Raw genomic sequence first — 22,958 nt, forward strand, 5'->3', positions numbered from 1 at the left:
GAAAGGTATTGCTGTCCACTTAGAAGATTGGACTGATAGACTCTGCACCATTGCTTTTGCTTTTATTTGGTGGTAAGTGCTAAGTAGATTAATGGAGGTAAAGAATGCAATGAAAGACTTACATAATTGGCTAAACTCTGGTGCAGTGGTTCTCAAACTTCTTGGTCTTAAGACCCCTTTGCACAAACTTAAAAATATTTTGGAACAGCAACAACAAAAAATTGTGGAACCTAAAATCTTTTGTTTGTGTAGATTATACCTATAGGTATTTACATTATTAAAATTTTAAACTGAAGATTTTATAACCCATTTTAGAATAATAAACACATTAGAAATTAACGTTACTTGTATTTTTTTTTCAGTTGTGGTAAAATATACCTGATGTCGCTTCCCTTGTGCCTCAGGCAGTAAAGAGTCTGCTTGCAATGCAGGAGACCTGGGTTCAATCCCTGGGTCGGGAAGATCCCCTGGAGAAGGAAATGGCAACCCACTCCAGTACTCTTGCCTGGAAAATCCACGGATGGAGGAGCCTGGCAGGCTATAGTCCATGGGGTCACAAAGAGTTGGACACAACTGAGTGACTTCACTTATACCTGATGTCAGATTTACCATTTTAAGCATGCAGTTCTGTGGCATTAAGTACATTCACTTTGTTGTACAGTCATCACCAGCATTTCGGATCTTTTTCATCTTCTCCAGATGAAACTCTACCCATTAAACACTAACTCTGTATTCTCCCATCCCAGGAACCACCATTTTACTTTGTCTGAATTTGACAACTCTAGATATGTCATATAAGTGTAATAATAACACTTTTAAAAAAGAAAATTGAGAATAGTGGCATTGTTTTATTTGTTGTATCACACCTTTTGTAGCTTGTGGAAAACTCCTTTCGTGAGAGCATGACAGTAAAAAAGCAAATAGTATCTTAATATGTATTATGAAAGCGGTTTGTGCTTGTGCCCCACCCCACTCAAAAAAATGGGAGGAGGGATCAGAGTTCTCAGAAAAAAGCAGAGACATTACTTGGCTGATGAAGGTCCGTCTGGGTAAAGCTGTGGTTTTGCCAGTAGTGATGTATGGATGTTGGATCATAAAGAAGACTGAACACCGAAGAATTGATGCATTTGGGCTGTGGTGTTGGAGAAGACTCTTGAGAGTCCCTTGGATGGCAAGGAGATCAAACCAGTCAATCCTAAAGGAAATCAACCCTGAATATTCATTAGAAGGAACTGATGCTGAAGGTGAAGCTCCGATACTTTGGCCACCTGATGTAAAGAACTGACTCATTGGAAAAGACGCTAATGCTGGGAAAGATTGAAGGCAGGAGGAGAAGGGGACAAAAGAGGATGAGATGGTTGGATGGCATCACTGACATGAGTTTGAGCAAACTCCCCGAGTTGGTGATGGACAGGGAAGCCGGGTGTGCTGCAGTCCACGGAGTCTCAAAGAATCGAACACGACTGAGAAACTGAACAAGAACAGAGGAGTGCTCAGAACACACTTCGAAAATTGCTGCTCTTGGATCATTTTGTGTGATTGAGCAGGTTTCTGAGTAGCTGTGATTATGTGGTGATAATGAAATTTGTAAAACCTTCCCCTCCTTTCTCATTGCCCAGTCCCTCTACCCCCCAAATTATTCTAGGAGTATAGATTTGGAGACAGAAAAATCACAAACTTAATAATAAAGAAAAATTTATTTTAGATATTGAGTAAGAAAGAATCCCTGGTTAATTCCTGAAAAACTTGCTTAAGAACTAGTATGGTGGAATGGCTTCTGCCTCCTTATGTTAGAATGGTTAAGGAAGGTTAATCTGATTTCACTCCCTGGTACCCAGCCTAGAAGCTGAGTTGGCATGAATGAAATTTGTAGATAATGGCTTCTTGGAGATAGGAAGTCAGGTTCACTGTTATAGCCAGCGTTGGTTGAAGCATTTTAATGAAACTTGTCTTTTGCACAGATCTTGAGTATCCATTTACATTCTTTCCATCCATAGGAACAGCACTTCCCATGATTTCTTTTGTCTGCTGCACGCTTTGCTCCAGATGGATTTGGCATAGTGTGGTGCTAAATATATATCGTAAAGTATCCTCAGTTAGTTTACTGCCTTAAAGCTTTGAACATCCTCCTATATGTTTGCTGCAAGCTTTACTTAGAGAAACTGGTGTGGAGGGTGAGAACAGGACAGTAATGACCCATGTAAATTTAATCTTAATGCTTGTTAAGCATTAAATGCTTAATACTTATTAATCTTAATGCTTTATTCTTAAAGGACAGTCTTAGATTTGTCTTTGTAAATGTCAGGATGATTGTGGGAAATAAGTGGGAAAGTACGTGGAAATGCTTTAAAACTGTAATGATACTGATTTTTAAATCAGACTTTGTATTGTTATTTATCTAGAATATTTAGTACTCCCATTTTCCTTCTTGTTTTGGTCATTCCACCAGACATTATTTGAACACAGCTCAGAAAAGCTTCACTCTTAAAAACTATAGTGTTAGACACCTGCAATCAAACATATACGTATTAGGTGTTCCGATCTTTCAACCTGGTACTATTTCCAAGTATTTGGCAATACGTTTTTTAGGCTTTCAATGCTTATGTTGCCCTCTCAGGATTCTGATGGACTAGTAAAGAGGTTAGAATGGTTATTGTAAGGGTTTATACATTTTTGATCATAAAATACTCTAGATTATTTGGGTACCAATTGCAGAGACCAGGTATTTGATTCTTGATGAAATTTTTAATTTTTTCAAAATTAAAGATTTTAATTTTAGCTTTTAATACATTTGAAAAAAATTGCATAATATTTAGACATCTAGGGACTGACATTGGAAATGGGAAATGGTGTATATTGAAGTGACTTATGTTCCTGAACAAATTGAGATGGGAGTCTTTTATCAAACTACTAGTGGTACCCTGGAAATTTTTATTTCCTCCTCACCTTTCTCATAGTTGCCAAGATATTTAGAGTAGAGAAAAAAAACTTGAGAACCAACTTAGAGAAGATGGCGAGAGTAACAACTTTGGGAAAGAGGTAGGGGAGGGTTCATTGACTGAGCTCAATAACAAAAGTTGTTAATTTTGATGAAATAAGACATTTTTTTTCCTTAGAGTGCTGTGCTCCTGTTACAATATATTTAAGAAACTATTATGGAATCCAGGGTCATAAAGATTTATATCTGTGCTCTCATCTAAGTTTTATCATCTTAGTTCTTATATTCAATTTTTGGTCCATTTGAGTCTGTGCTCTCAACTAGGTAGAGCAGCCCTATTTATTACTGTATATTGGTATTGCTTGATAAGACTTGGCATAAAGGGAGAGAAAAGAACACTTCCCTCTGTGTTCCAGCCACATAGAATTACCTATGGTCCTCTCCTATATTGTGTAGTTTCTTAGCATTGCTCTTACTCTCTCCCCTGTGTAAGAATGAGTTGTTATGTTGATATAATACTTCCTTTCCCATCGTCTAGTAATGAGACCCAATTCTATATTGTCTGGAGTTTACAGTGTCCTGAGTTACTCTGTGGCTTCCTCTAAGTCAGATCATTATTGATAAGCTGTAGGGGTATGTAAGAACAAGGACTTCATCTTTACTGTTTCTTTTGATTACTCTTAATAATTTTTCAAAATTATTTTTTGTGTTGTACCCAGTAGTTCAGTTGAATATAATCAGTAACCAATGTAAGTTTAGTGGCCAGTGCAGATTAATTTTCTTATCATGGCCGCTTAAATTCCTGTTGACCCTGTTCTTTTTATGCCCTGAAATAGATTTTGTAGACTAAAGGCTAGACCAGAGGGTTGTATATAATACAGCTGCAGAGATGAGTGCGTTTGGTGTGGTTTAGCCATAGAAGGAAAAGTTAACCTGCAAATAATTGTGTAATTTCTATAATGTAGAAATGCATAGACTCACAAAAGACAGCACATGTGAAAGTACACTGGTATCTTTGCTACTATCTATTTTTGGTAGTTTTCCTAGGATATAGCAAAACTTGACCCATCTACTAAGCTAGGAAGGCAATTTTGACCTATTTTTAATTGATTGAACGTATTTTCTTTTAGGATGTCTGTCCAGTTGGATTACTTACGGCCAAACTAAGATTTGACTTCCTGTTCTGTTCATTTTGTTTTGTTTTCTTTTCCTTTTAAGGAACACTCTTGTTTTCTCACTATCGTTTGTCTTGTTTTACTTTGCAAATTGCAGGGGCTAACACAGTTTCTGGATGCTAACATAGTCTCTTGGTTCTCTAAGGGGAAGGAAGTATGGACATTGATTTTTGCCTTGGTTCTTTCGGTAGCACTGATCTGTAAAAGTTGGCAAATTGTGCCTGTGTAATTGTTTTTGATGCACATTGGCAGATTGGAAAGCAGTATTAGTATTGCCAGTGTATGTACTAAACTGTCCTTCTAAACCTTTGTATTTTGGCCAGAGAGTTGGGAACTTTGAGGTGAAAGGATAACGTTCCTATCTTACTGTTGTGGCCACTCAATATCCAGCTGCTAAAACGTGGAGAAACAGCAGGTCAGAGACAAAGGACTGGCCACTACACTTGTTTCTAAGAGTATCTGGAATTGGCTCGGCTGCTTTGGGTGAAGTAAGGGGACAAAGATCGTAATTTTCTTTAACGTTGCAGTTTACACAAACCTCATTTGTCTGAGGCTAAAACTCTTTCTGTTATGTGTCTTCACCACTGCAGTTGTAACAGCTCTGTAGCTGAGTTGGAAGATAAGACAAACGTTCTACCAGAGAGGATTTTTATTTTTTAAGTGCTCATTGTTTAGGAGAGGAGAGAGGGGTATTGTCCTCACAAAAGGGCCCCTAGAAGTGCCACTGTGCTCCAGTAGATGCTGGCAGCGGTACTGCTGTCCCTGGTGCTCGTTTTGCCTGCGTTGTGGGATGTTCAACAGCCTGTGGGCCAGGAGAAAGACTTCAGAAATAATTGGGGATAGGGACATAGTAAAGGTTTTTCTCTTTTTGTTGAGAACTGTGAATTCTTTTTTTCTGTTTCTTCCCCTGTTTATCTTCTGGGTTTTAGCTCCTTGTTTCCTTTTGCCCACAAAAATAATTAACCACACAATTGCGTGGACCACTCTGGCTTCTTTTACTTTCACTGTGACTACAGTAGCACATATCCCTTTGGATCTGAGGAATCTATATTAATTTTCTGACCATGATAACAGGTCATCATGTCACATTAATTCATATTAATTTTAGATTATTAATTTGACAGCTATTTCAACCAGCATTGATTGAATTTTAGATCTTTTGTGACTTTAGAATCCTATCTCAAAAGTCTGAACACTTTTTATACAAGGTGGTTTTTAGTCTACACCCTTTCTCCCAGAATGGCATGTTCACATTCATGAATGCTCCAGAGCTATTTACATTTTAGTAAATAGAAATTGGGAGATATGAAGACTTGATAATACTTCTTCACAGATTTCCCTCCCTCAGGTCAAGATAAGGAAGAATTGTTTGTTGGTCTGTCTGTTAGGGTGCCAGATGAGCAACATAGCAGTGTACACTTACAGCCCGGTGTTTGTCCCCTTGGACTCATGGTCTCCAGATCTTCATTGGCACACAGATAGGGGAGCTGCCAGAGCTACAGGTGAGGCAGTCATTGTCTAGCAGTGTTTACTGCTTGAAGACAAATTTATTGGAGAAGCCAAATTAGCATTAGAAGATTGATGAGCACAGAAACCAACAAGAAGAGGCAGGAGTTGGATGATCTTAATGACTAGTTACTCTCAACTCTGCTGTGTCCAGCCTTGCTACTTGAATACTCTTCAGAGACCCAAGACCATCTTCTCTGCATAGTGCTGGAGATATACTTACAGCGTTTGTCTTTTCATGTGCCCATACCTACTATTTTGTTTCTTAGCGTGCCACTGTATTTCAGAGCTACCTCTCTATTCTCTGCTCCTCCTGCTAGTGCAGGAACAGTAATAATGGATATGTCTTGGATGTCAGTCACCCGAGACAGAGCTTCCCAGCTTCTTTGTGTTGTGGCATACAGGAATAGCCATATATCGTATGGCACACTGGGGAAATTGGATCTCTCCCCCCGCTTCACCCGCTGCTGTGATGGCCGAGGGGATCAGCCCTTACTTCTCACTTACGTTAGTCAAAGGCTCTAGGTTTGGAGTATAATCTTGGAGGACCATGTGCTCTAGGCTTTAAGTTTATTCTTTAACAGGCCGTTAGGATTTTTTGAGCAGTGGATTAACATACCCAGAATGGAATTTATGCTTATTAATCTTGCAGCAGGATATAAAATGGGTTAGAGAAAGAAGAAAACCTAAAACCTGGTAGATCAGTTAGATTATTGGATTAGTTGAAGTGAAATATGGTTAATTCTGGGTAGTAGAAATAGGAATGAGACTGAGAGGACAGGTGAAAATATTGGCCGAACAGTTGGTGGTAGGGTGGGAAATGGAGAGTGAAAAATCAGAGGTTGTGGTGATGAGCTGTGGGTAGGAGGGATGGTGGGATGATTAGTAGAAAAGCAATGGAAATATAAAAACAGGTTTAGAAATAAATTTATTTCTGTTTAAGGCATATTGAAGTATAGTGGCTATTTATATTTCAAAAGATGTAAGAATACTCATCCATGTGACACTGCAGAGAAGTAAGATTGTGGATGGAGTGGTGGGAGGGGGTGCGTTACCTCTGGGAGTTTATTGTATGACCTTCAGCCTTGTTGACTCAAACACATCAGGGTGGAACTATTTTTCATAGATAGATCCAGTGATAATCAGGCTCATGTAACTGATGTATAAAACAGATAGTATTCATTTACAGTGAGGAATAACTAGCACAAAGATTGAAGTACGTGTGGTGTGACCAGTAAGTACTCATTCAGGAGGCAGGCTCACGTAGGAATCAAGTCATAATGAGGGAGTTACGTAGGAAATGTGGCATTATGACATGAGAAATTGCATGGCTGCTCACATGTTTAATGGCTGTCATCTCCTGGGTAGGGCATGGATTAGTGGATTGATTGACTGGGATTCTCACTCACCTAAGACTATAAATTAATAGTTATCCCTTAGTATCATGGGATTGAATTCCAGGAGCCTCCATGAAACCAAAATCTGCAGATACAAGTCGGTCACATAAAATGATGTAGTACAATATAGTTGGCCCTCTACGTAAGCAACTTCCTGATTATGACTGTATATTTATCCTTTTCCTTCAGTGTCTGTATCCCTCTTCTGTTTCCATGCCTCTGAGCACTGTTCATTCTGATTGACTCATCCTTATTATTAAAGTATATTTACATACTGTCGTATTACACTCATCTTACATTTTTACTAATTTACTGTTACAAATACGTGTGTGTGTATGTATGTATGTGTGTGTGTTACTCTAGATGAAATAAAAGTCTTCTTTAGTGGTTTATAGTTAAGAGAGGGGAGATGTATGTTCCAAAATGTACTGTGCTTCTTTAAGAAGGTTTCTAAAGTCTTGACTTGGAAAATACTATATCCATAGGCTTGGGTGACTAAATATGGGGTGCCGGGGGAGTGATATGAGGGCTTCCCTGGTAGCTCAATTGGTAAAGAATCCACCTGCAGTTCAAGAGACCCCGGTTTGATTCCTGGGTTGGGAAGATCCGCTGGAGAAGGGATTGACTACCCACTCCAGTATTCTTGGGCTTCCCTGTGGCTCAGCTGGTAAGGAATCTGCCTGCAATATGGGAGACCTGGGTTCGATCCCTGGGTTGGGAAGATTCCCCTGGAGAAGGGAAAGGCTACCCACGCCAGTATTGTGGCCTGGAGAATTCCATGGACTGTATAGTCTGACACTAAGAGTCTGACACGACTGAGCAACTTTTCACTGATCACTGATCAGGGGAGTGAGGCCAAGGGAGCACTAGGATAACACTCAGGTTTCTAACTAGGGCAAGGGAGTGCTTTTCTGAAAGCAAAATTTAGTAGGGGAGGAGAATTAATAGGAAATCGTGTTTGGAAGGCAAATTTAATGTTTCAGGATGAGTGAAGTCCCAGTGGCCCATCCCAGTGTCCATAAATACAGATAGGAGCCCTCTGCCCGGTGCTTAAAGAGACTTGTGTGGTGGTGCCCAGTGATGGAGATTTGTGTACCAAGCAGTGTTGTAAGTAATTTATATTGAGTCATTCAGTCTTCACAACAGGCTGCAAAGTGGGGATTGTCATTAATTGCAGTAAAATGAGGTAGGAGCTACGGAAGTAATTTACCTAGCTAGATAAAAGGCAGATTTTGTGAGCATTAGCGTATAAATATTGGCTAAATTCCTGCCAATAAATATCTAAAATGAATCCACATCTTGTCAGTTACCTTAAAATAGATGGTGAGCTGTTCAAATGTTTGAGATCCATAATTTTCTTAGTGAAATATTTCCTTCTAGTAGCCGATTGAACTATGATAATACAAAGTATAGTCTTAAAGCCAGACACTTGTTGGATTGAACAAGGGGGAACACATTAACTATCCTTAAAAATTTAGATAATCTTCTAAAAGAGGATTGGAAAGCACATGTCCTTAATAGCCAACTCAATCCTCTGCACATACTTAATATGAAAGAAATTTTGGCCTTCTAAATACTCTGAAATACTGTTCTCTGCAAACATGAGGTGTCACATGTGGATGTTATTCAGCATCTTGTAATGATCTATATTGCAGTTTTGGAAGAGTTGTTTTCATAGATTATGACCCGGAATTTTCCAGTTACTCTAAAATATATATTTTAGTTACTGTATTACTCTTACTTGGTGACTTCTCTTGTTCCATTACTTTCTTCCTAACTCTAAAGGGGTTCTTCAGTAAAGGTCTAAGCAGGAACTTCTGTCTTTGTCTAGAAACATCTTCATTTTGCACTTGCTTTTATATGGTATTTTAATTGGTTATGAAATTTTAGCTGACAGTTTTTTCTCCTCACTTTTAAGATCCTTGATTATTTTCTCATGAAAAATCAACTTGTCAGCCATACTGTAGTTTCTTTTCTTATAGGTAATGTGTCATTTCTCTGGTTGCTTTTAAGAATTTTCTTGTCTTTGACATTCCTCAATGTTCCCATGCTGGTCTACATATGAATTCATTTTTGTTTTATTTTTGGGGGGATTTAGTGTGCTTTTCCACTTTGAAGATTATTTATACTAGTAACTGGAAGAATCTCAGCCATTACCTCTACGTAACATTTCTTCCTCATACTAATTTCTCCTGGAATTCCTATTGCATATTGTCTTGCATCTTTTTGACTTATCCACATTTTTTTCATCTTGCTGGTTCTTTGTTCTGCATTCTGAGGAGTTTCTTCAAACATGCCTTCTCTTTTACTGCTTTAAAAACAATAATTTATTTTGGTTGCATTGGGTCTTTGTTGCTGCTTGGGCTTTTCTCTTGTTTCGGTTAGCGGGGGCTACTCTTTGTTGCAGTACACGGGCTTCTCATTGCAGGGGCTTCTCTTGTTGAGGAGCACAGGCTCTAGGTGAGGGTTCAGTAGTTGTGGCACATGGGCTTACTTAACCTGAGGTATGTGGAATCCTCCAAAACCAGGGATCAAACCCCTGTCCCCTGCTTTGGCAGGTGGATTCTTATCCACTGGACCACCAGAGAAGTCCTTTTTTTTTTTTTTTTCTTTAAATTTAAAAAATTCTCTCCATCTCCAAGATGCTTTTCTTTTTTAAAATTGAAATACAGTTGTTTTAAAATGTTGTGTGTGTTTCAGCTGTATAGCAAAATGATTCAGCTTTACATATGCATATATCCCCTCTGTTTTGGATTCCCTTCCCACTTGGGTCACCACAGAGCCCTGAGTAGAGTTCTCAGTGGTGTACAGTAGGTTCTCATTAGTTACCTATTTTATATGTAGTGTATATATGGGGCTGGTGACTCAGCAGTAAAGAATCTGCCTGCAGTGCAGGAGATTTGGGTTCGATCCCCTGGACGAGGGCATAACAACCCATTCCAGTATTGTTGCCTAGAGAGGAGCCTGGTGGGCTCTAGTCCCTAGGGTCGCACAGAGTCAGACACAACTGAAGTGACTAACGTAGCAGCAGCTGTGTATATATGTTAATCCCAATCCCCCAATTCCCTCCCTTCCCTTCCTGGTATTCATATGTCTGGGTCTCTATTTCTGCTTTGCAAATAAGTTGACCTGTATGATTTTTCTAGATTTCATATATAAGTGGTATTTGTTTTCCTCTTTCTGACTTACTTCACTCTGTATGACAGTCTCTAGATCTATCTACGTCTCTGCAAGTGGCACAATTTCATTACTTTTTATGCCTGAGTAATACTCTGTTGTACATATGTACCACTTCTTTATCCTTTCCTCTGTTGATGGACATTTAGGTTGCTTCTGTGTCCTGGTTATTGTAAATAGTGCTGCAGTGAACATTGGGCTGCATGTATCTTTTTGAATTATGGTTTTGAATTATTGTATCCTATCTTTGGACTTCTGTTTTTTTTTTCCTCTCCAATATTTTTGGTTGTTTTAATCAAAAAAAAAACTCCCTGTGTAACATTACTCTGCCCTGGCAATTATGAATTTTCTTTATATCCCCACAGACACACATCCATTATTTTGAAGCCAGTCCTGGGCATCATCTATTTAATCTGTAAATACTAAAATATATATCCTTAAAGGATTCTTTAGGGGTTTTAAACATTTTTCTTATATTTATGTTTTAATGCACACTGTTTCATTTAAATTTTGGGGTACTTACCGTCTGTTTGTTGATCTTTCATCATGGTGTATCTGTTCCTTGATTAGTATTGTTATTTTAAAAAATTTGAATGTGGTATTTCCTATGGAACTTGCATGGGTACCTTGGATTATGGAAGTAGTTTTGATGATTTGTTTCTGCTGGGCACAGTAGGCCACGGCCCAGTTTTACGCACACTTTCAGCTTATAGAGTCACACATCATATATGAGATAAAAATTTGAATAGCACCTGCACAGATCGTGTTTGGTTTTTAGTTTTTCATGGGAAACTACACCCATAACCCCCAGAAGTCCAGGAAATAGCTTTCTTGCTACTTCTCAGCAATGACACAGTTTTTCTAGGGTCCTTACTCACTACACATTGTTGTGATTGTATTGTAAATTTTTACTTTTTGCTCTAACTTTGCTTCATCTTCCTATCTAGCACTTTAATATCTCCCTTTCTTCCTTTGGAACTTTGCTATAATTTTTTCTTCTATTTTATCTATTTCTGTTTAGCATTTTGATTATTTTTAGAAGGGAAAGTGCTTGGTCTCACTGTATTGCCCAACCAGAAAGTTACGTTTCTACCTGTCTATTTAAGGTGATGAGTTATAAATTTATTAAATACTTCATACAGGAGTGAATGAGAGGGGTGTGTGTATATCTTTTAATCTGATATGCTAGTATTCAGTTCACATTTAATATGTGTTATCATTTCATCTGGTCAGGTGGGCAGAACCTAAACACACATTCAGACTTGTATTTCAGTTAAGTCTTCTGCTTGTACATTTTATTTGTGTTAGAATCAAACAGTCGTTAACTTATGGGTCAGAAATGTTGGTAATATTATGTCTGATTTAATATAATTTATTGCTAGATAGAATCTTGGAATACATGAAGTTATATGAGTTACATCTGAAAAACAGACTTTTTGTTAACATATATCTCTACATAACAGTAAGGGAAAAAACTCATTGGGAAAATGGCAAAGGATTTAAACATACTGTTTAAAGAAAACTGTAAATAAAACTATAGTAAGATTTTTTCCTTATTAGATTGGAAAAGATAAAAAATGTTTGATAATACCCTGGATTCAGAAGGATGCTGAGAAATTGGAACACTCACACATTGCTAGTGGGGATGTAAATTATATAATTGCCTGAGGAAGGACACTTCAACATCTTTCTTCCAAGGATCAAGTGTACATTTGGTACATTGTTGGAAATATCACCAGGTGGGAATCAACTTAATTGTTCATCAGTGTAGACTAAATAATTATGATATGCTCATATAGTAGGCATACACAGTGCTCTTCAGTGTTATTATATATTATAGAAACAGTTATAAACATGTGGGTAGGGAATGATCTCAAAGGAATTATTATATGGAAAAGGCAAGGTATAGAACAATGTACATAGTAGACCAACATGAGAATGGGAATGTATGTGGATTTTAAAATGTATAAAATATTTGGAAGAACGTATAAGAAAATGATGGTGCTGGTTGCCTTGGGAGGGGAATAACTGGCTGTCTCAGGATCCAGGGAAGGGAGAGAGAGTTTATTTTTCACTTTTGAGTTTCAGGTGATGACATGTATTACATATTATTTTAATGGAAACCAGAGTCTTACTTTGTGTGAAGATCCAAGTAAAGGAAGAAGAATCCTGTGAGGTTGAATTGGAATTCTGGATGTATTAGTATGAAATCATGATTTTTCACAAACACACACGAATTTGCTGAAGGAGTTAAACAGGGACTTTTAAAAAAAATTTAGAATGCTGGTTAATTAACGATTGTACATTATTACTTTGATAAAAATAGAGAATTAGAAAAATAATTCAGGAAAAGTCCTGTGCCATTTTGAGCCCTGTACTATGTGTGACTTTTTTTTGCTTTGTATTGATTTCATTACCATGTTGCTATGTCACGGTTAATGTTCATTTAACAAATAATGAATCTTACTATGTGGTAGGCAATGTGCTAAATGTTTAACATATCGTATTTACAGAATTTTGTGAATGAAAAATATTAAACATTTTTATCTGAAAGTTGCTCTACTTACCAGGTTGCTCCTTTGATTTAGTACCTTAGAATTAGCATAGATTATTAAAACTAGAAAGTACTTCTGTTATTTTGTAGAAGAAATTAAGGAACTTGTTCTAGATGGAAAACCAGATTTTTGGTTCAGCATTCATTCCACTGAGGTTCAGTTGAAATTTATGATGAATATTGTGAAATTTGATTCCTTTTTAAAATGTACTTTGGTATCTTGGGCCATTTTTTCTACTTTTTGTTTTAAGAAGATTTTCCCATCTTCAAGTGACTTTCTACCTATTTGTACAGTCGTGCCTTTTCCTATGACATGGGCCCTGTGCCTTGGAAATGTCTTCTTCCTCCATGCGCTCTGCCTGTTTATAAAATCCAATAGAATTTCCTGGATGAAATATGACTTCTTGAGTATTGAATTTTGCTTTGATTTTGGTCTCTTGGAGTTAAACCTAATAGAGTTTTTTCTAGAGACTTAATTCTTCCTACTTGTCAGTGGTTCTTTATACTGTATATAATTCTTGAAGTTGGGATGTTATAAAAAAATAGCGTTAGATAAATGTTTAGATAAGTAGCTTAGATAAATGTTCCATTTGTTGAACAGTTATGTTGCTCTATATTAATTCTTTCGTTTGCTGATTTACTAATTGAATAACTTAAGGCCAAAGCCTTATCTCTGTTAGATATGCTCCATTGTTTATAGGGTGGTGCTTAGAATGCTAGCTTTATTTTCAGATTCTGGTGCCATCTAATTAATTATACGGCTTTGTGTAAGTTTCTTGATTCCTTGGTGATTTTATTCATTTGTAAAATTTATCATAATGGTTCTCTCTATATAAATAACACATACAGGAGTGGTTAAGATACAGCTTGACACAGTTTAACATACTGTGTTAAACTGTTAAACACAGTTTAACATACTGTGTTAAACTGTTAAACATAGTTTAACATATTGAACACGTAAATATTTGTTGAATGAATAATCTTTTGTGATAATGTGCTGATAAAAATATAGTGACTAGTATATATACCCTGAAGTTAGAAATTGAGCATATTAGTAGTGTTTTTATTTAATGAATTTCAGTAAGCTGATAGGAAATTGAAACTGCTTAGAACATTTTTTTATTTACTGTCAATTGTTTTGTTTGTATTTTAAGATTCTTAATTGGTTATTTGCTTACTTAAAAAATCAGTTTGATATATAAAGTATAAACTATATAGTGAGGAATATGTTTTGTTTTGTCTATAAAACAAATCACTTATAAGTAAATTTAAGATAAAAATATTTGTTGAATGCCACAGACTATTAACCACTGCAGCCTAATGAAGTACTTTGGAAAAGTTAATTGAAGTGATGGTATGTAAAAATAATCCACTCCTAGAGATAGAATTAGTATTGGAGTTTCGTTATTCCTAACCTTTTCTCTAAGATATGGGGTTGAGGAATTAGTTACTGTACTAAATTTGCATCACTTATTTCTTGACAGTTTAATCGTCTTTATTGTTATTTCCATCCTATTTTTCTGAGATTAAGCTTATTCTAAGGTCTGTCAGTGTCTCCTGAAACGACTTCTATAATAATGGCTTAAATTATTTCCTCTGACTTTTGCTCTTATTTGAGTTTCTTTGGTCTAGAATGTTCTGTTTCTAGTACATCCTGTAATTTTGGGTAGTAAGTGCACTGACTTAGTCACATGTCTTTCAAAAAGGCATGTACTTCTTGGTTCTGCCTCTTGGTCAAGTGACACTCAGCCCTGTAGGGAACCCCGATTTAGCTCTCCAAGCCTCCCAGGATCATAAAATTTGCTGGTTGAAGAGTTACAAAAGGGATCGCCTGTTTTATTGACAGAAACAAGTTAGTGGAAGGGACTTTTAAATACATTAATGTTAAAAATTGATTCACTTCCTCTTTACTGACTTTTTACCAATGACCTTATCTAGGAAGATTTTCTCATTCCAGGGAGCCACTTGTCATTTTCGTTTTTACTGTCTAACCTGTATTGAGTCTTTTATAATTTATTTATTTATTTTTTTTACAAAAAAATGTATACCTGTGCTATATACCATAAGTATTTTTAGCCTTTATTCTATGTGGTATTAATCATGACTAACTGGTATGCATAACACCTGATACAGCCATGATCATTTTGGTAAGACATGAAGCAGAATCCAGTGTCTTTTAATTGGGCTAAAAACTGCATGGCTACTGCTGACAGCACATGGAAAGACAGAGTTATTCTGTACCTGTTGTTTCCTTCACAGAGAGCTAGTGGCATCTGACAAAGAACCATGACCTGGCTGAACTCCAGGATGGAAGTAATGCACAAGTCACTTAATAAAAGCCAACACTGTAAATCGTACGTAATGGCTATATGCAAACTAGTGATCAAAGTTAATCATTTTAGAAGGGAAGAGTGTACAGTTCGCTTAATAAGTGGCTGTGTAACCACTAATGCAGTAGCTGTTTAGCAGCTTTCTGAATCCTTGGAAGGCCAGTGTGTCAGTAAGACAGTCCTCATGAGCATTCCCACATTGGCTCAAGTGATGGAGGGGTGATGAGAGCTAGAATCACGTTTCTGTCTCATCTCCCCACATCCTCATTCAGTCAGGCTTTTCTGAGCTCCTGCTCCCACATTTCTGCCATACTTAGTCACAGGGATCTAGGTCTTAAATGTTCCTAGTAGCTTTCTTTTTTTCTTTTTCTGATTGTAAGTACTGTTTTTTCCAGAGCTGGCACTGTTTTGGAGATCCTCTGTGGAATCTCACTTGGAGAAAAAGAAAATTGAGAGGCGCTTCATTTTACATTGTAGTTCCTTAGTTCAGATGCAAGCAGCAGTGTTGGTTCCCACAGTAGAAATACTGTGTTGGCGTTGTTTGATACTGCTTCTCAGAATCTACTTTTGGTTTACTTTTTTTTTTAAACTAGGGATGACTGAGTCAGTTTGAGATTTAGAAACTTAGAGAACTTTTTTGTGGCTGTCTTACCATTGCACCCCTGTCAGAAAAAACCCCTTAAATTCCAGTGTTCCATAGATGTAGTTTTAAAGTTAAAAGTCATCCATGATATGTAAAAATGGCATTCTAGGGATAAGTTCCAGTAGTAAGATTTTGTACAATTCTGGGAAAGAGTTTTTCCTCAAGTTTGTTTCAGTACTATTAAAATTGTATTAGTGATGTCCAGCAACAAAAAACTCATAACATGAGCCTTCAATTAAGAAGCAACATTTAGTTTCAGTTGACTTTAGTGTTTGGGTGTGGCCCTTCTGTTGCTTCGGCCTTGGCCCAGCAGCTTTCCAGATGTAAACCACACTTTTGATAGTTGCCACTTTTATAATGTATATGGTTCTGGGGCTTCATTAGGTAATTTAACTGTAATCCTAAATTTAACTTCCCTTGAGCTTCAGACCCTTTTAAAATTTATTTTTTTAACCTAAACATATTTTTCATTAAAGGTTTAAAATGTTTTTATTTCCTTCAAGGTAACATGCATATAATCACTGCATTTTGTTTAGGTGCTTTTTATTCAGATAAACAAGAAAGTTCTTGAGTTAAAGGTGTATTTTCTAAGCCATTTTTTACTTCTTCAGTGTCTATTTGTTGATTTTACTCCCATAACAAATCTATGAGTGTGTTACTCTTTTAAAATTTCTAAAATAATTTTATTCTCTATAATATTTTTTATTACAGAAAGATTTTTAAATTACTTAACATCAAGTAAAATTGATAGTCCAAGAAGGTATCTATCATGTTTGTTTTTTGTGACTTTTTAATACTCCTAGGGGCACCTTGTACAAATACCTCAGTTTGAGAGGCGCTGGCTCATTGGATCAAGCGGACATTTCTTGATACAAAATGAGGGAAAAAAAGACATACTTAAATATTAACCCAACTTAAAAAAATAGTTTCACATGAGGGACATGACTCTTGTATTGCTCGAAACGTTTCTAGAGCTCTTCCCCTCGACCCCTGTACTCCTCCGCTTTTTGGATGAGCCTCTAGTCTGCAGAGGACACTGAGTAGCCCTGCTCTAGGCCATAACAACTTACTTTTTCTGGGACTGTAGTCTTCTTCATACTCGATGTCTTAGACATTTTATTTCCTCTCTCGAAAATGATTGCACATCCTTGTTTTCTAACTGCTGCATTCCCTCTCTAACTTCTTGACAAGTCAGACACTCTGTCTCCAGGGAAGCCTGTCTTAACAATGACCATCTGCAATAGAGCAAGACATTCCCTCTGTGCTTAAAGAGCTGCACTGTTAATGGTGTACTCACTTCTTTTTTTATTAGACTGTGGACTCTTGAGGGTAGGGACTTTATTTCCCCTCTGGTCAAGTAGAGTGCCTAGCACCCAACAAGTATCGTGAAAGTGAAAGTCGCTCAGTCGTGTCCAGCTCTTTGCAGTCCCATGGACTGTAATTCTCCAGGCCAGAATACTGGAGTGGGTAGCCTTTCCCTTCTCCAGGGGATCTTCCCAATCCAGGGATCGAACCCAGGTCTCCCTCATTACAGGCGGATTCTTTACCAGCTGAGCCACAAGGGAAGCCCAAGTATCAGGAAATGCTTGCTTAAATGAATGGATCAGTAGACAGACAGGCTCTTTCTAATTAGTGTTTGATGTAATCCAGCTTTACCATTATGACTTCTTGTGATCCCAAAGCATTCAACTAATGACAACCACCTGACCCCTGCTTTCTAGCCATGCTTCCAGTCCTGGGTGGTATGGTGTGAATTACTGTGGCAGTTGTTTTCACTAGTGCCTAATGTTGTAACTTATTTCTTTCAGGAATTGTTGGATAAGTATTTAATAGCCAATGCAACTAATCCAGAGAGTAAGGTCTTCTATCTGAAAATGAAGGGAGATTACTTCCGGTACCTTGCTGAAGTTGCTTGTGGAGATGATCGGAAACGTAAGTGTATTCGGTTTATGGGTAAAGCTAAAATATAAAAGGAAGGGAGAATAAGTTTGTAATGTTATCTTGTGTTCTCAAAAATGAAAATACAGTCATGAATTTACATTATGTGCTCTTTATGAAAAATTCATAAACTCTGATTATAATCTGATAAGATATTATTAAAAACAAACGTAATCTTTCAGGCTTTAGAAATTCGTTCACCATATTTTTAGCCCCAGAGTTCTTTACATGTGCTTTGGGTGATTCTGTTATGTCATGTGGTCTTCAGCATCTTGTATCTTAAGATAACTAAAAATTACATACATACTAAAAAACCAGGACGTTTTACTTCTTTTGCTCGACACATTAATTTATTAACTCTACTACCTGTTTTGAGGGCTCATAACATTGACTAATTACACATAACCAGATACAGAGGAGAAATGAGATGAGAGTATTAGTGCTGGTATATAATTTATCACAGAAAGCAGAGATATGGGGAAAAGAGGAACCAAATTTCCTAACTTGACTGTTAAAAAAGGCGAAGTGAATTTATTAGTAGTGAACTCAGTCTCTGGAGTATTGGTAGTTGAGTATACTATAGTATGTTATGTATGTGCCTGCTGCTAAATTTATCAAGGAAGTTTTAGGTACAAGTATCACATAACTCATTTTTCTTTTCAATTAGTTTATTTTATTCCTAATTTTACCCCATCCGAAAAGGGCATGCCCCTGAAAATGGTAGTTACAGCCTCTTCTCTTTTCTACAAAGAGTTACTAAGTAAATGTGAGTTTTACTATCCCCTATATCAGTGTAATTGAAGATAGGAAGAGAAAACTTTTGTACTTTGCTGTAACAGAGTCTGTACACTTAAACTGTTGTGTTCACCAATGTATAATTTCTATTGCCACAAAGATAAGCAAACTGGGATGTGACAGGTGTTTGCACAGACTGAGCATTTATAAATGTCAGCTCATCAAGGGATATCTTTGAAGACTGGGCCATAGCCCCAGCGTTAACTGGTCTAACCCTTGCTGGTTTATTGGGATTCTCTGGTCCTAAATGTAGAACACTCCAGCAATCTGGGACTTATAAATAGTCTGTATTTACAGTCTGGAAACTGAGACACCTCAGTGCTCTCATTGCGCGCACCTCCTTATGTGCCAGAGAGCAAGCTCCTTACTTCAGTGTGAGGGCTATACTAGCTATGTTTAGATCAGTAAATGTGCCATTTCAGAGGAGAAAATAAAGCACATATTCGGGCTCTAAAGGGATAACTTAATTTCTGTTAGGTCAGGCTTTTTAGAGCTTGTAATGGGCATGGCGGCCTCATTCAGAAAAGCTAACCTTTTCAAGATATGACATCATCTTATTAATGTTGGTAGTATTTCCTGAACTTTTTTTTTCAGGAAGGTGACATTTTTATTAAGCCAGTCATCAAATTCAGATCAGATTGTGATTATATACTGGCACTTTTATATTGCTTTTCACATTAATATATCTTGAAACCAAGGATCAGTATTGTTTTTACAGATAAGTCACAAAAATAGAGGCTCTTTTGTTGTTGTTGTGTAGATGTTGTTTTAAACTAAGCTGAGTATAGGCAAGCAGCCTTATAAACTAGTGTTTTTTTAATAACCTGGTACAAGATAATGTTGTGGATTTACTACCGTGGTTTCAAAAGAATGCTGCAGAGCGAAGACTGGTTCTACCAACCTAGTAGCGTGTGTAAATGGTGTGACTGTATACTAGATGGGATATTTTCAGTACCATGCTTTTTTATTTTGTTTTTTTTTTTTTCCCCTTCATAGAAACGATAGATAATTCCCAAGGAGCTTACCAAGAGGCTTTCGATATAAGCAAGAAAGAGATGCAACCCACACACCCCATCCGGCTGGGGCTGGCTCTTAACTTTTCTGTGTTCTACTATGAGATCCTCAATAACCCGGAACTGGCCTGCACACTGGCTAAAACGGTAAGACGTGCATCCAGAAATACCTTCCTTAAGTTATTCGAGATAGCAAGCGTGTTAATTTCTAGGCGTTTTACTTGGATAGCCAGGTATGATTTCTCCTACATTTATTTGGTTATCTCCTCCTTTTTCTTACCATCATGAGACCTACCACTACTATACTCTCCCAGCTTTGGTTGTATGCAGTAAGATCTGTCTAAAGAGCATATTGGTCAGAATAACCAAAAAAGTATGAAAGAAACGTAGAGGGTCGGAAAGTAATGCCTACCAGGTGTGATTACTAGAATCTGTGTACTCCTCAAAGTGTTTTAAAATGGATGCATTCAGAGGGATTTTGGCAAATAAATACTAGTTGTTATTTGTAAGAAATATATTGGGCATAGCTACTGTGCTCTCTGTCCTATGAAAGAACTGAGAAATGCTTGCGTAACTAAGTACATATATCTTTATAAATTTCAAGTCATCAAAAATTCTTACGTTGAGAATCTGAGAAAGTGATTTGAGTTTTGTTTTTAATGGATAACAGAAAGTAAGGTGGCTGTTCATATATTACATAAAAATGGTCTGTGATCATAGAGTATCAGTTTGTGTTGATGTTGAGTATTGCTCATCATGGATATTGATATTTGTCAGGCTTTTGATGAGGCTATTGCAGAACTCGACACACTGAATGAAGACTCGTACAAAGACAGCACCCTCATCATGCAGCTGCTGAGAGACAACCTCACAGTGAGCGTCCCCTTCTTCTCATTTGCATTTCCTGTTTAGGGACAAAAGTGTCAATATCTATTCAGGCTCTCTGTCTTCCGGGGAAGCTATAATAGAACTACACCTAGTCTTAGGAAACAGATGTATAAAAATTACACAGAAATGTTAAATACACATTAGTATTTTGTATAGGACAACTCTTTCGTAGGCAGATTTTGTAGGCAGTTGAATAGGCATTTTATCAAGACCTTCCTGAGAAAATACACCAAGATTTTAGGGACTCATAACATTATTGTTACACTGGTATGAACATGTTGATAAATTATGTTAATATGGAGTTTGTTTTAATTTGTTTTTTTTTCTTTAGTTTTTCACCCTGCCTCTTGTATAGAAAGGGCATCAAGGAAAAACTGATGGAGAAAAAAGTACAGGTTGAGTTTTACTTAACTTCTGTAGGTTCAAGAAAATTTGGTATGTCAACATCTTAGACAAAATGTGGAAGAAGGAATTCACCTTTTAATATAAATGTAGTTCTCCTGTGGCCCCTCCCCTTGCCACAGTTTTGATGCTTTTTCTTCTGCTAGAAAAATTTTTTGGCCTTATTACTCATAAATTATATTTCAGTAATGCTTTTTAAGAATAGCATTGAGTTGTCAGGAATTGAAAGAGCATTAAATTCTAAGGATGTTAGTTACCTTCTTTTTGACTGATATTACAGTAAGCTTTAAAAATGTTCTCAGTATATCACTTTGCAAATATACAGTGAAAGGTCTCCTAGAATACGCTTTGGGAAGAGTTGATGATATTTGGGGTTTTGAGAAATAAAACTTCAATCTTAGTCATAGTCTCTATTTGAATAATTTACTGCTCTCACAAATACATTTTTATAAGTGGACCTGAAATAATTGTCATCTAGAAATAGTAACTTATTGTGATTTTTTTTTTTTTCCTTTCCAGTTATGGACATCAGACAGTGCAGGAGAAGAATGTGATGCGGCAGAAGGGGCAGAAAACTGAGTGCATACAGGGTGTCGCCTTTGTTCCCCTTGAAACCTTTTTACTCATCTCCATTCCTTACTCCATTTGGATTTCCTATAGCAAAGAAACCCATTCATGTGTATGGAATCAACTGTTTATAGTCTTTTCACACTGCAGCTTTGGGAAAACTCCATTCCTTGATTTGTGTTTGTCTTAGCCTTCCTGGTGTGCAGTTACTGCTGTAGAAAAGTATTAATAGCTTCATTTCATACAAACATAAGTAACTTCCAAACACTTATGTAGAAGACTAAAAATGTATCTGGTATTTAAGTAATCTGAACCAGTTCTGCAAGTGACTGTGTTTTGTATTACTGTGAAGATATGAAAATGTAGCTAATTACAATTTAAAGAGTGTTCTACATAACTTCTTAATTTCTACATTCCCTCCCTTACTCTTCTTCAGAGATTTCCTTTCAGTAAGCAACTTTTCCATCCTCTTAATGTATTCCTTTTTAGTAGGAATCCAGAAGTATTAGATTGAATGGAAAAGCATTCTACATTTTGGGGCTGGGGGATCACAGATTTAAATGCCTCCTGTATCATATGTGATGGAGGTCTTGTGTATCTGTGACAACAGGGAGTTTCCTTCTTCACTCTTCATTTGCTGCTGTTTAAGTTGACAACTTCCCTTCCCAATAAAAACTCACTTACACCTCCTGCCTTTGTAGTTCTGGTATTCACTTTACTATGTAATAGAAGTAGCATGTTGCTGCCAGAATACAACCATTGCTTTTGGCAAATTAAAGTGCATGTCATTTCTTAATACACTAGAAAGGGGGAAAAAAAGCACACAGTCCAGTCTAAAACATTAGTACTTTTCCATGCAGATTTGTGCACATGTGAGAGGGTGTCCAGTTTGTCTAGTGATTGTTATTTAGAGAGTTGGACCACTATTGTATGTTGCTAATCATTGACTGTAGTCCCAAAAAAGCCTTGTGAAAATGTTATGCCCTATGTAACAGCAGAGTAACATAAAATAAAAGTACATTTTATAAACCATTTACTCTGGCTTTGTAACACTTGCGTATTCACATTTAAGGGACAGATGAGTGTACTGCCTTTTGAAGTTTGTTGCTGCTTCCCTTCTTGCTTCTGTGAAATGGAGTGGTGCTGCCCGGTTTTCTGTGTTGTGATCACTTGTCTCGGGGAGCCTGGACCTGTGTAAAGCTGGATTGCATTTCTTCTGAGTTGGTGTTTTACCTCAGATCTGTTTTGTGGACACTCACTCTCTTCCTTAGATGTATAGGATATTAGTAAATTATAAAATAAAGTGGGCATTTAAAAACTAGACAAGTTAAAATTAAGTGATTGTGAGTGCCTTGGCTGGTGTTAGAATTATGCTTCAGTGGATATTCCAGCAGAATGTTAAAAGCTTAAGAATACATTTAGTTTTCAAATGATTCTCTTTGTAAACAGTTGTACTGTTGATGAATTCCAAATAATTCTGGTTTTATAGTATCACCATGGCTATTATACTAGCCTGTCTTGAGTATTGGCCTGAGAATTTAAAGTCAGGAAATAATCTGTGACTATGAAACAAGTCATAGTCTTTATTTGTTTTCTGAGGGAAAATGAAAAGACAGAATTGAATAGGACAGTTAT

The 22,958-nt window shown here is 36.9% G+C and overlaps 1 protein-coding gene across 2 annotated transcripts in view; it reads left to right on the forward strand.

Moving 5' to 3' along the window:
• YWHAQ (tyrosine 3-monooxygenase/tryptophan 5-monooxygenase activation protein theta) overlaps positions 1-22,355 on the forward strand; it is a 31,279-nt gene extending 8,924 nt beyond the window's left edge. For both annotated transcript variants that reach the window (XM_018055677.1, XM_018055678.1), the window contains exons 3-6: positions 17,529-17,652; positions 19,450-19,613; positions 20,244-20,339; positions 21,276-22,355. In XM_018055677.1, the coding sequence (XP_017911166.1) occupies positions 17,529-17,652; positions 19,450-19,613; positions 20,244-20,339; positions 21,276-21,335 (444 nt within the window). In that variant the 3' untranslated portion in view covers positions 21,336-22,355. The remainder of the gene's footprint in view (positions 1-17,528; positions 17,653-19,449; positions 19,614-20,243; positions 20,340-21,275) is intronic.

The sequence above is a fragment of the Capra hircus genome, chromosome 11 (genome assembly GCF_001704415.2).
Source record: "Capra hircus breed San Clemente chromosome 11, ASM170441v1, whole genome shotgun sequence".
Classification (NCBI taxonomy): Eukaryota; Metazoa; Chordata; class Mammalia; order Artiodactyla; family Bovidae; genus Capra; species Capra hircus.